A 13,159-nucleotide genomic window follows, 5' to 3' on the forward strand; every position below is an offset into this window, starting at 1 on the left:
TGGGTGGGAAGTGGGCACAGAGCCTGTAACTGGCTGCCACCACGCTTTCCTTCACACAGCCACCTCGGGTGGCTGAGGAGGAATTTCCCAGCCATCCCTGTTTGCAGTCCCTTCTCCTCAAAGCACGCCACGTTCCTTCCCACGGAGCCTGCCCGCGCTCCCACACCCAGCATAAAGCGTGGGTCATGTGGCCCCCTCTTGAGAATCAGGTTCATCATCTGTAGAAAGGGGGTGATGGGAACAGGACCGTCCTCTTGGCTGGCGTGAGGCGCCCGGGACTGACATATGACATTTAAACGACTCCACAATGAGCTAGCTCTCAGTAAACTGACCATGGTCCCAATGCTGTGTGGCCTCCGTTTACGGAGAGTCCCTCTCTGGGCACCCAGGTGGGGTGGACCCTGCCCTCCTGACCCTTGGTCAAGGAACAAGGACTTCAGTGACACCATAGGTCAGCATGTTGCTGACTTGTGTGCACCCCTCTTCCCCCTGCCCTGGGGCCTTCCCTCCACCCACACAGGGCTGTGAAGGAGAGTCTGTCTGCACGAGGGACCCACCTAACACCACTGGACACCCAGGACCCCAGCCTCCAGGAAGTGCCTGGAGGGCAGGAGAGCGCTGACCAGACTGGCCACTCTCTGGAGGCCGCCCCCTTCCATCCCCAGCAGGGCGACAATGCCTGGTTACCCCCAGTCCTCCTGATGCCTGGTGGGTCTCCCAAAGCCACCGTGGCTGGAGAGGCTCAGGACTGTAGGGGGCTCCTAGCCAGTCCTCACACAGGACATGGCTTCCTGCTTCTGACAACCCTTCCCCTTCCACACGAGGGTGCTGAGGTTTGGGAGCCATGCCCTTCCCTGCTGAGCTGGCCCCTGGCACTTCCGGTTTATTATTGTTGTTGTCGTTGTTGAGAAGTGTCTTAATATGTATCATTGTCTGGTCTGGAAATCCTATGCACACCAGGCTGGATTCAAACTTGTAGCAATCCTCCTGTCTCAGCCTCTGAGGTGCTGGGGTTACAAGCAGGAAACATCATGTGTGGCTTTCTGGTTTTGTTTTTCTTACTGGCCTTGACTTACAGAGCTCAATCTGGCCTTAAATGATGTAGCTTGGCTGGCCTGGAACCGGGGTCCTTCTGCCTCCCGGCTGCCAGGGCCACTTCACTCAGCTTGCCCCATCACATTTAACAGCTCATGTGCTCCGTGGGGCCCACCTGTATGTCACCCTTCTGTTGGCTCTGTTCTCATGGTCTCCATCACTTGAACCTCCTCAGTCACTCCCACGTACCTGTGAATGGCCTCAGAGCTCCGAGGCCTCCGAGACTAGAATGGGACAGGCCAGGAGGGGCAGAGTTTGGAAGGGCCCCAGTGTGGCAGTGCTTACCCAGCCAGTGCTCCCCTGTGAGCTTGCCAAAGCCCTCCCGGTACGCCTCCCAGCCTCGGAAGAAGTTCACAGAGCCGTCCTCCCGGCGCTGAAACACCTGCATGTGGAAAATGAGGTATAGCATTGGAGCCGGTGGCCTCAGGACCCCCAACCCCTTGATTCCCACCCTTTCCCACAAGATCCCTGCGCTAGCCAGCACAGGACACAGGGATGGGGTGGGGTTGGGGCCAGGCCGTCCACTTCCCTCAGGAGCTCCAGGCTCTGGGACCTGGAGAAGACCAGATCTCAGGAGCTAGTGGAGGCCAAAGGCAGGATTGACTGACCCTCCACAGATGCCTGGAATGTCCCACAGGGAGGAGTTACACCGTCTGTTGTGGGTACTGGGATGAGGTTCTCACCAGCAGTCAGGGGCCCGAGACTGTGGCCCCGATGACAATGTGCTTGCCTGCCATACCTGAGCTCTGGGTTTTGTCTCTGTATAAGCCAGGATGTGACATGACACAGGAGGCAGAGGCAGGGAGAGCAGAAGTTCAAAGTCATTTGCGGCTACACTGAAAATCCAAGTCAACTTGAGCTTCCTGAAAAGCTACCTCAAATAAAAGACAAAGAACATTTAAAGTGGAGGGAGAGAGAGGGAAGAAATGAAGAGAAAGGGAAGGTGGGGAAGAGAAGGAAGGAGAGGATGGGCATAGTATTTATTGGGGTTATTGTCTGTTCTTCGGGTTTTTTGGGTTTAGTTTTGTTTGTGTGTTTTTCGAGACAGGGTCTCTGTGTAGCCCTGGCTGTCCTGGACTTGATCTGTAGACCAAACTGGCCCCGAACTCAGAGATCCGCCTGTCTCTGCCTCCCGAGTGCTGGGATTAGAGGCCTGGGCCACCTGCCTGGCCCTTGTTTCTGTGTTTTTGAGACAGGGTCTCACTCTGTACTCATTTATCCTGGAACTCACTATGCCGCCCACACAATCCTCCTGCCTCAGCCTCCTGAATGCCGGAACTATAGGCCTATATCATCCTCAGTCCATTCTTAAGTTTTTCAGCAACCCTCACATTCGCCTGATCCCTAGGTCCCCACCCCCCACACAGCTTCTCTCTCCAAATCACACCCTCCTGGCAGGATCCAGGGGGTGTGGCCCGGGAACCCTGAATCCTAGCCAAATCTCAGGGGAGACCCAGGAGCCCAGAGCAGGCTTTGGGTGTGACTCGGGTACCAACGAGCGGCTGAGCCGCCAGAGCCGCCAGAGCCGCCTCTGTTCTTTCTTTAATAACATTCTCGATTTGGGAGTCTGAAGTCCCATTGGTTAAATTGCCTTGAAATAAGGACGGTGCTGGTCCCAGCCGAGCTGACGAGTATTTACACGCCTGCTGACAGTCCCGTTCCGGGGCCGCCTGGCCCACGCCGCCTTTCTGTTTAACAAGCCTTTTCCTGCTCATTTGCAGAGGCAGCGCCCACCTGCCTCCATCTGTGTCTGCATCTGATGTCAGGGCTCTGGCTGCCACTCTCATTACTAAGCAGCCCGGTTCCGGCAGCTCGGAACCGCCCGGGCACCCGGGCGGAGCAGCAGCGTCTGCCCAAGAGATGCACCAGGTCCCCGGGGACACATCAGTCATGAGCAGTTGGGTGGCTCTGACGTCACAGGCTGGGGCAGGGGGAAAGATGACAGTTTTTTTTTTCTACTGCCCCGACCTGGTCCTGCCCTGAAATATCAAGTCCTCAGGAGGGACCCGCTGGGCGGAAGGAAGTTCGATATGGCTCAGGGAGATCTGAGCAGTGTGGAGAGCCGTATTGACGGCCGCACATTGGGACCCTGAGCACGCGCCCTTTGAAAGGCTTAATCCTGGCAGAAGCTTAGGCCCTCCAGAAAAGGCGAAGGCGGCAGGCAGGCTGAGCCTGCTTCTGGGGGTTGGGGGGGAGAAGGCGGAGGACAAGGAGGAGGAGATCTGCAGGAGCAGCAGGCTGGAAGCCCCCGGAAGGCCAACCTCCCACTGGAGGCCCTAGGACCCCCACCCCAGCGACTCAAGTGGGGGCGTGCTAAGAACCTGGGCTACAGAGCATGGCTGCTGCAGAAATCTCTGCAAACCTGTCTTGTCATCTGTGAAAGACCACAGGCTGTCAGGATTCACCGAGCTCTTGTATGGAAGTTGTGCAGTCAGTGCTGGCCAGGCAAGGCTTTGCAGGCCTGGCAGTGTCCTTTGCCCCCTCTGCCTTCTTTGCTAGCTCTAGCCGCCTTGTGCACATCCTGCTACCAGCCTCTTTCATGGATATGGTCGGAACCCTGGGCCCCACGTTGGCCTGCTATGAAGCTCAGCTCCATCCTTCCTGCTCACCGCTGAAAGCAAGCTCTGCAGCCCGGGACCTCCACAAAGGACACCCTTGTAGTGCCTTGCCAGTGAAAGTGGGGTGCCCGGCTTTCAGTCCCCCGTAGGGAATGAAACGTTAGTGGGGGCCAGACAGGAAGGCCTGGCATGGAGAGGGATGTCAGAAAAGGCTGGGAGGCAGAAAGGACACCAAGGTTTCTGGATGGACTCTCCCAGTTCTGCACCATCCCCAAAGAGCTCAGAGGAGTGGGCTGAGCTCAGCCTGCTCTTCAGATGCACTGCAAGGGCCCCCTGCCCCAAGCTATAGTTGGCTGGTCCTGCCTTTCCCTAAAGGGCACAGTAGAGTGTCCAGGCCTGGGGGGCAGCACCAGACAGATGGTGCCGAGCCCATCACCACCCTCCGTGTTACCCGCTGTTCACCAAAACCCTCCTCCTGCACGGATGGGCTCTGTGTTTCTTCTGTGTTCTGTTGGTTATGGCAGATAGAGCTGGAACAGTGGCGAGGAAGCCATGACATCCTCCACCACTGTTCCACTGCTATCTCAGCTGCTCTTGGCCACCAGATTGTCCCCGCTGCACCATGGAGTCCACCTGAATGGCCACCGGGGACAGACACACACACCCTGGGCCCACCAGGGCCTCTTGCTTCTTTTCTACCCAGCAAAGGGACACTGAAATTGAGAATGGCCAACATACGGGGTACGGTGGAGCGCGCCTGCAATCCCAGCACTTGGGGAGGCAGAGGCAGGGGGATCTTTATTTGTTCAAGGCCAGCCCGGTCTACAAAGTGAGACCAGGACAGCCAAGGCTATGCAGAGAAACCCAGTCTTGAAAAACCAAAAACCAAAACAACAGCAACAACAACCCCCCCCCCAAAAAAAAAAAAAAAAAACAAAAAGGAATGGCCAACATTCTTGTTAGCCTGTTAGATTTGGCCCTGGGGAGATAGATCAGTTCAAAATTGCTCACCTTGCAAGCATGGGGCCCGAATTCAAATCCCTTACACCCATGTAGAAAGCTGGACATAGCTATACACATGGCTATATGCACTGGAGGACAGAGACAGGTGGATCCCAGGAGCTTAACTGCCAACCAGCCTAGGAGAAATGACAAGCTTTGGGTCCATTAAGAGACCCTGTCTCGAGGCAATAATGTGGAAAGCAATAGAGGAAGACCTTCAATGTCCTCCTCCGGCATCAGCGTCACAAGCAGTGGCTCACGAACCACACATCTGTGTGCATGCATTGTGTACTTGTGTGTGCAAAGCCAAGCCAAGTATGAGGACACGATGGGGAGGCAGAGGCAGTGCAGCCCTGGGGCTTGCTGGCCAACCTTTCCTATTTGAAAGCTTGATGACTCAAATTACAAACAAAAAAGTCTACAAACTGGGCATGGTAGCCCATGCCTTTAATCCCAGCTTAGGCAGATCTCTGTGAGTTCAAGGCCAGCCAGCCATGGCTACATGGTGAGACCCTATCTCAAAAAAGAAAATGTACGCAAAGCCTGAAGGACAGCATCAAACATTGTTCTCTGGCCTCCACATTCACGCGTGTGTACATATGCTTGCACACACACGGACGTGCAGGCACGTAAACGAAGAAGAAACCCCAGCGTTTGCCTCCATGGACTGAGACATACTAAGGGCCACCTCTTGAGGGGCCACTGCACACCCCTGCCGTGGCTTCGGAGACGGGACTTTGAGATCTGTGGACCAGGGCTCGGAGAACTGCACGTCCCGCCCCCACACACAGACGCACAGTTTTCATCGGAAGCGGAGGCTGCGGGGACTAAGCAGGCAGCGGCATCTCCTACTGTGTCCTCTTCTGCTCTGCTCTATTCGATTTTAAAAAGCAACGTTGTTCGCAACCCAGGAAATTGATTTCGCCACCTGCCAATGGATCCCGGCCCACAGTTTAAGAACCACTGCCATCAAGTTCCTGGGCTCTGCCAAGGGTCATGCTAGTCACAGGTCGAATATCGGGTGCCTGGGGGTCCCTGCACTCACACTGGTACCTGCTACAGCACACTTCAGCCTGACAAACGCTGAGAGGTCCACGTGGCTCCAGCTAGCCAGACGCACAGGACCAGGGTGCTGGGGACATGGCTGTGTTCTGTCAGACTCTGAGGCCCGAGGCAAAGTGCAGCTATGGCTTTGGAGTTCTGAAAATCAGCTGGATTTTAGTAATAATGACAGTACGTGTGCTTTACCTAGAGAGCAAGGATCATCTGGACGGGAGGATGCCAACCACAGGGGACACGTCTGCGTCCCCTCCTTTGGCCCCAGGCTTCCCAGAGAGGCAAAGGCTGAGGATGCCACGGCCAGAGGCAAAGTACTTATTGATCAGGCCTGGGCCTACAGTGGGTGTTGGCCCAGCTCCTGGGCTTCACTTGGCTTCCGGCTGGAAGGCGACAGAGAAACACCGACGCCGAGGCCTCCTGGGCTGGAGCCATGAGTGGGAAGGCAGACAGAGCGTGTTTTCTTGGTTCGTATTCTTAAAACCCGGCCTCCTGCCGCCACTGGCGCAGCTTGGAAGTACCACCCAGGGGGCTCTGCCAAAGAAGCGTGCCGTCCACATGGTCCTGCAGACGGTGCAGGGCGGTTTCCTTTGATTCTCAAAGGAGAATCAAAACTGCACTCGGCACAGCTGATTATCCCGTGAGTGTCAGCCGAGCCAGAGGGCCGCATGGACACCTGCTACCTCCTGAGCCTTGCTCTCCAAACGTCTGGGCCTAGTGGAGTCTCCACTGCAGAATAACCCTGCCCAACCCACTCCGAAGGCCCGGAGCTGGTATCCTAAGCGCCTAGCAGGCTTTGAGGGCACCAAGTCCATCAGCACCTCAGGGGAGTCGTGCAGAGGTGGGCTCCTATCTAGCAGTTGGTGAGACCAAAACTAGGAGTGTGAGTGACCTTTGGAGTTAGGGGTGGTCAGAAACTAGAGATGGAGGCGGGCATACATTCGCTGTGGAGATGTCCTGTGGCCTGGCTCCGAGAACCCGCACACCTCTGGCCCCAGCTGACTCTCAATCGCAGGGAGCACCCTGGGGTGGCACCTGGGGCCACGATATTACAGACTCCCCGGCCTTTTCCCTGGAATCATGGCTGGCCCTGAGCCCATCGTGTGCTGGGCATACATGGATGGGCACAGCAGCAGAGAGCTGGCAGTCCCAAGGCACAGGCACACACAGCCCCGCAGACACGGCACAGCTGTATCTAACCTCAGTTTCCTCATCTATTGCATAGAGATTCTGACAGTCCTGGGCCGCAGAGTTTATGTGAGGAATAAATCAGAGTTCAAGGGCTGGGGACATAGCTCATCCTCTAGCATGCACAAAGCTGCAGGTTCAATCCTTAGCACTGGGTGTGCGGAAGTACTCCAGAAATCTCAAAACATGAGAGCTGGAGGCAGAAAGACCAAAAGGTCAAAGTCACCCTTGGCTACACAGCAACTTTGAGGCTAGTCTGGACTACATGAGACCCTGTCTCAAAACCAGCACACACGCACACACAAACACATACACACACACACACACACACACACACACACACACACAGAGATGCGTACTGAATGGTGTACAGCCATGACTGCATGGCTCAAAGGGTGATCTCAGCAGTTGGGAACCCCCTCTGTGGGGCCTGGGGTGCTCAGGGAAGCTGCTGTGCTGGAGATACACTGAGAGACCAAGAACCAGGGGGTGAAAGAGGAATGCTCCCCGACAGGCCATGCCCCTGGGGCAGTGGTGGTCCCTATTGCTTAGGATGTCCCCAGGAGGGAGCACTTTTGATTTTGCTAGTTTGAGAGGTTTGCTGACCTAGGGACAGGCAGGGGCCTGGGCCAGCTTCCTCAGCCTGCCCAGCAGGTGATTCTGAGAGTGGAGGAAGGAGGAGCCAGAGGAATGCTCAACTCTTACTTTGTAAGAACAACAAAACTTGGAGGTATCCTCAAAGCCCCCACCCCTATGGAAGGCTCTGCCCACTTCCCGAGGCTTCCTGACTTGGGACAAGCCCTGAAGCTCTCCTAAGCCATGCTTCCCCCTCTAAGCCCTTTCCTTGCTCCTAAAGATGAACCAAAGTCAGCCTGAGCTGATGACACACAGTAGGCCTGACAGTTTCCCTAAACCTGCTGGTAGCACACAGTAGGTCTGGCAACTGCCCCCAAACAGCTGGTGACATACAGTAGGTCTGACAGCCGCCCCAAACCAGCCAACGGCACACAGTAGGTCTGACAGCTGCCACCCACTCCCCGCCCCTCCCCAAACCAGCTGCTGATTCCAGAAGGAAACAGCCTGCTCCTTGTTTGTGACTGGAAATGGTACCCCCGGGCTTGGCACTCGGCCACATTTCTCAGGCTTGGCAGCCAGTGCCTGCCGACTCTGGCAAAACACTGCTCTGAGCTGCCATTTATCAAGTGCTGGGCCGAGAGTTTCACGTGTGGTGTCCCATGGACGCTGTGCGCTAGCCAACGGACACCGGAGTGGGGAAAGTGACCTGCTCCAGAGGGAGGCAGCTTCCCCCTGCAGATCAAGAGAACACGAAGGGGCGGGCATCAGTCTCCTCAGTCACTGTGAAGATGTGTGGGCTCTGGGTGGCAGCGAGGGGACACTGTGGCCCATTGATGCCACAGCAGGTCACTGGCTCTCCTGATGGGAGGAGGGCTGGCCTTAGTCTCCCTGCCAGTCTTGCAGCCTGCCCTCCCTAGCATAGGGTCCCCCAGAGCTTTTCATCTCTCTCTGCACCGACTGCCTGCCAGGCTCCTTTGAAGTTCCATGGAGAGGGCACCGCTCTCCTGCTCCACAGCTATGCAGGAGAGAAGAGGACATGGGGAGGGGGCTTCCTCTTATACGGAGCCAATTAGAGGCACATCTGAACCCATGACCCCACCCGCTCAGTAGGAAAATGCCTGGCGCATGGCAGAAGGAGATGTGAGTGGGCGATAGCCAGGTCAGATGGTGTGTGTGTGTGTGTTCCAAGTCTCTGCTGGAGGAGATGTGGGACCCACACAAAGGTAAGACTTTGGCAATGGCATGGGAATTTCCTCCCCTGCTCCACCTGCTCTCCCTGCCCAGGGAGCGTCCTGGGCCCTGGTGACCATGGGAGGACGCCATCCCTGCCCTGCCTAGGACAGAGGTAGGAAAGGTGGGGACAGGTGGTGAGCTGTGCTATGCGCGGGAAAGGAGCACAGAAATGAGTCAGGGTCATGAGAGAGGCCTCCTAGAGGACATGGCTAAGGAGGGTGTGGGCCCAGTGAGGATGGTCCCTGCTCTGGATCCCATTCCTGCGCCTCCCCTCTCCACCTGAGGTCTCTTTCTGGCCTGGCTGTTGCAGTGTGGTGAGCACGGGGCAGCAACAGCTTTGGCTTAGTTATGGTCAGGGGCCAAGTGAGCCTGGAGGCCACCTTGAAGCATCTGTCCCTCTGCCCTGAGGTCCCTCCAACCCCAAAGAGCCCCAAGATGCACCATTCCCACATGGCACCCCACTTCCAGAAGCCAGGACTCGGTCCACGGAACTCGCGCATCGGGGTTATATGCACTCTCACCGAGCCCCTCCACCTGGCCCGTCGGATTGCCCTTCCTGGAAACCCTGGGCTACTCAGGAGGTACCCGGTTCCATGGGCCCATCACCCACATGTATCACCACCCACCGTCCCCTGCCTCAGACCCTCTCAGGTGTGTCAGCAATACAGAGCCACCTTAGTCCAGAACAAGCCTTGCCGCTCCCCACGTGGAGCCTCACTTTGCCCCCTGTCACCGGGGGCTCAGATCAGGGCCTCTCCAGTGACCCTCAGCCTCGACACAAGCCAGCTCCCTCGTCCTTCTGCCCTCCCAGCTGAGCGCGTGCTACTCTGCCCCAGTCCCAGATGGCTCCCTGTGGCTGGTTCTCAATTAATTGTTCAGTAGCAATTAATTGCATTGACCTGCCTCAGGAGGCCTGGATTTTCCCTGGATAGGCTGGCTAGCTGGCAGAGGCGAACCTCTTGCCCTCTCCAGGCTGCCCTGCCAGCCTGTGGGAGAAGGTACTCCCGGGTAATGCCAGGCCTGGCAGAAAGTGGTATTGAGGCTGCGAAGTGCCCCCTCGGCTGAGTCCTATCCTGCCCACTCTAGTCTCCGGGAGGCTTGCTGTGACTGAGGAGTTAGCTCAGGGGCTTGGGGCCCAGCGCACTGTCTAGTCCTTTGGGAAGGTTGGTGCCCAAAGCTGGGTGGTTTTGACGGGGAACCTAACGAGGATGGATGGCCTGAGAGCGGCCGGCGCCCTCCCGAACAACAATTGAACATTCAGGAGATTCTGTGTGGCAGGGGGGTGATCCTGACAGGTGCCCGCAGGCGTCTGGGGGAAGATTGCTTCAGACAGAAGCCAAATGGATATGAACGTTTACTGGCCACGCAAGCACTTTGCAGAGTGCTCCGGCCTCTCCCGCAGAACCCCGTGCGGGTGTTGGGGCGTCAGGTCTACACTGGGCACTGTTCCTCACCCATCCCTGTTAATCGTCCCTGAAGCCAAGGCCGGAGGAATTACCCGGCCCGGACCTTGACTGACTTCCCAGAAGATTAGATCCAAGTCAGCCTGAGTGGAAGACAGATGCATTGCCGTGGCGGAGCCTCGGTCAGGAACCAAGCCCATCCTAAGCCTTAATTCTGATTTCTAGGCCTGACAGGAGCCCCCGGGCCTGTTCTGCCTGCCTAGGGGTCCCAGAGGCAGAGGCCATAACTCAGCCTCTTTGCAGTGAGAAAAACAAAGGAGCTTTTAACCCCAGACACGGATCCGGCACATTTAAAAGCTCTCCCCTAGAGCCTGAGGAGAAGTTTAGAGACATGTCCATCTCCAGGGTCTCTGGGGATTCTTGGTTGCACTCAGACTGGTTCCTAATTGCAGGCTCTGCCCTGCTCCTTCTTCCCTCACTCTGCCCCCCATCCCTCCACCCCCCTCTGCTGGGGACACCGACCCCTTTCAAAGCTGAGTCCTGAGCGATCTCTGGAAACACTCCCTACACCTTTGCTTTGTAGCTCTATCTGGCGCTAAAATCTGTGCCCGCCCCCCATCCCTCGGCCTAAATATCCAACACCAAAAATAGTCAATGCCAAGGGTCCAGAGTAAGCGATGGAGGCGCCCTGTGTGAGGCCAAGGTCAGAGACATGAAGAGGCTGCCTGGTCACGCTGAGAGCCCTGGGCCTGTGTTTCTCTGAACCGTGCAGCCTCCCCTTCTGAAGAGTGGGGTGGCCTGGGTTAAGCATCTGAGTGCGCTCCTGGTAAAACACTGGCTTTCAGGTCTCTCTGGACTAGAAGCCTCACTACCCAAGAAAGCACAGAAGTGGACTTTTCAAGGTCTTTTAAAAACCACGGGGGTGGGGGTGGGGGGCTGGAGAAATGGCTCAAAGGTTAAGAGCACTACCTGCTCTTCCAGAGGTCCTGAGTTCAATTCCCAGCACCCACATGGTGGTTCACAACCATCTGTAATGAGATCTGGTGCTCTCTTCTGGCCTTGGCAGAACACTGTATACATGACAAATAAATAAATCTTAAAAACAAAACAAAACAACAAAAACTTCTAAGTCAAGGGTGGTGCTGCACCTTTGATCCCAGCACTCAGGAGGCAGAAACAGGAGGATCTATGAGTTCGAGGCCAGCCTGGTCTGCAGAGTGAGTTTCAGGGCAGCCAGGGATGCCCTGTCTTGAAAATCAAAAATAAATAAATAAACAAACAAACAAATAAGAAAAAAAGACCATGTATGCACGCACATGCGTGAGTGCCTGTGATTGGGGAGGTTTCAGGTTGACTTCTAGGATCTTCTTCAATGGCACGCCACCTTATTTTCTAGAGACAGGGTCTCTCCCTGACCTGGACTGGCTAGCCAGCAAGCTCCAGGAATCCTCCTGCCTCAGCCTCCCCGGAGCTGGGGTACAGGCTGGAGTAGCCAGGTGCAGCTTTGACGTGGGTGCTGGGTGTCAGAGCGTGGCTGTCACACCCTGGGGCAGGCATGACTGCCTCCTTGGCTCGTGGCCTTGGCTTTGGAGGTTTGCTTTGGTGGTTTGGTGCAGGTGAGTCACAGCCTGAAGGTCAAAACGCCAGTCCCCAGAGCAGCACCGTGTCTCCACCCCATCAGGGGAGGTGACTGAGTTACTGGCTGGGCAGGCTCAAAGTCGCAGTGTCTAACACTCGGTGGCAGTGGCCTGGGACACTGGAGTTCCTATCAGACCTGCTCAGCATAGCCTAGGAGTCTGTCTGGTCCTGGCTAAGAGCCCCTGACCTGGAGCCTCCAGCTTCCTGTCTCCCTCCAGTATGTTCCCTGTGCTCCGATCAGTCACTTTCTAGTGCTTGTCTTTAAACGCTCTAATGAGGGGGCTGGAGAGATGGCTCAGCAGTTAATATAGCCTGTACTGGTGTTACAGAGGACCTGAGTTCGAGTCCCAGTACCACATCAGGTAGCTTACAATTTTCTGTAACTCCAGGGGATCTGATGCCTCGTCCAAGGACACCTGTGCTCACATGCACATACCTGCATGAGTACACACAGTGCACAGAGTTTCAAACAAACAAACAAACAAACAAACAAACAAAGGCAGTCTTGTGAAGAACTGGGGCTCAGAGACCTTAAGTGACTTACATAAGATCACACAGCCAAAGCCACATCCTTGCCAGATCCTCTGATGGAGAGTCCATGGCTCCTCAGTGCCTGTCTCCAACTCCAGCCTCACCTGTCCCTGGACTCTGTAGCCCAGGCTAGCCTCGAACTCAAGAGACCCACCTACTGGCCTTTGTTTCCCAAGTGCTGGGATTACAGCTGTGGGATTAATCTTCAGTGCACCGCTAAGGGAAAAGGGAGCCTCAGAGGCTCTTGAGAGGGTCAGAACCTGCCAATGTGGGGAGAGGACCGCAAGCTCATCTTCTACAGCACCCCTCATCCCCTACAGCACCCCTCATCCCCTAGACCAGGACAAGTCACGGTGCACGGGACAGTTCCTGCCTGCTGCCCCACTGTCTGACGTCCTTTGAGTGATGCTGAAGATTGTGTGACTATTTTCTGAAATTCAGATCAGCCCTGCTCTCTCTGTCCTATCTCCCCTAAAGAGGCCCCTGCAGGTGTCAGAGCCTTTGCTGAGCCCAAACCTACCTTCCTTGCCTGGCGCTCCGCTGACACCTGGCAGCTCTGGTTGGCCGGATGCACCAGCTCCCCCAGCTCAGGGGAACCCCGGGGTACCTGTGGTCGTACCATCCCTGCTGCCTGATAGAACCCCACTCTCCCACTGTCCAGGTAAACAGGCATGGGGCTCAGAGACCCTCAACAAACCCTGGAACCTCTCCACGCCAAGGCCTCACCCCAACCCTGCAGCACACCCTGAGAACCAGGGCTCAGGAGCAATGGTGCCTCTCACGTGGCATCTGCGCCCTGAGGGCAGATTCACCCGGTGTCTGGAGGGAGCGGGTAGAGTGTGGGCAGAGCGCTGGGCTCCCTCCACAGAGGAATGCACA

General features: G+C 56.3%; 1 protein-coding gene across 1 annotated transcript in view; it reads right to left on the bottom strand.

Annotated features, from left to right (window-relative positions):
* The window catches only part of Fibcd1 (fibrinogen C domain containing 1), a 31,304-nt gene that overhangs the window by 6,582 nt on the left and 11,563 nt on the right, over positions 1 to 13,159 (bottom strand). The window contains exon 5 of the mRNA XM_021654438.2: positions 1,381 to 1,477. Coding sequence (XP_021510113.2) covers positions 1,381 to 1,477 — 97 coding nt within the window. The remainder of the gene's footprint in view (positions 1 to 1,380; positions 1,478 to 13,159) is intronic.

This window comes from Meriones unguiculatus, chromosome 8 (genome assembly GCF_030254825.1).
Source record: "Meriones unguiculatus strain TT.TT164.6M chromosome 8, Bangor_MerUng_6.1, whole genome shotgun sequence".
Lineage (NCBI taxonomy): Eukaryota > Metazoa > Chordata > Mammalia > Rodentia > Muridae > Meriones > Meriones unguiculatus.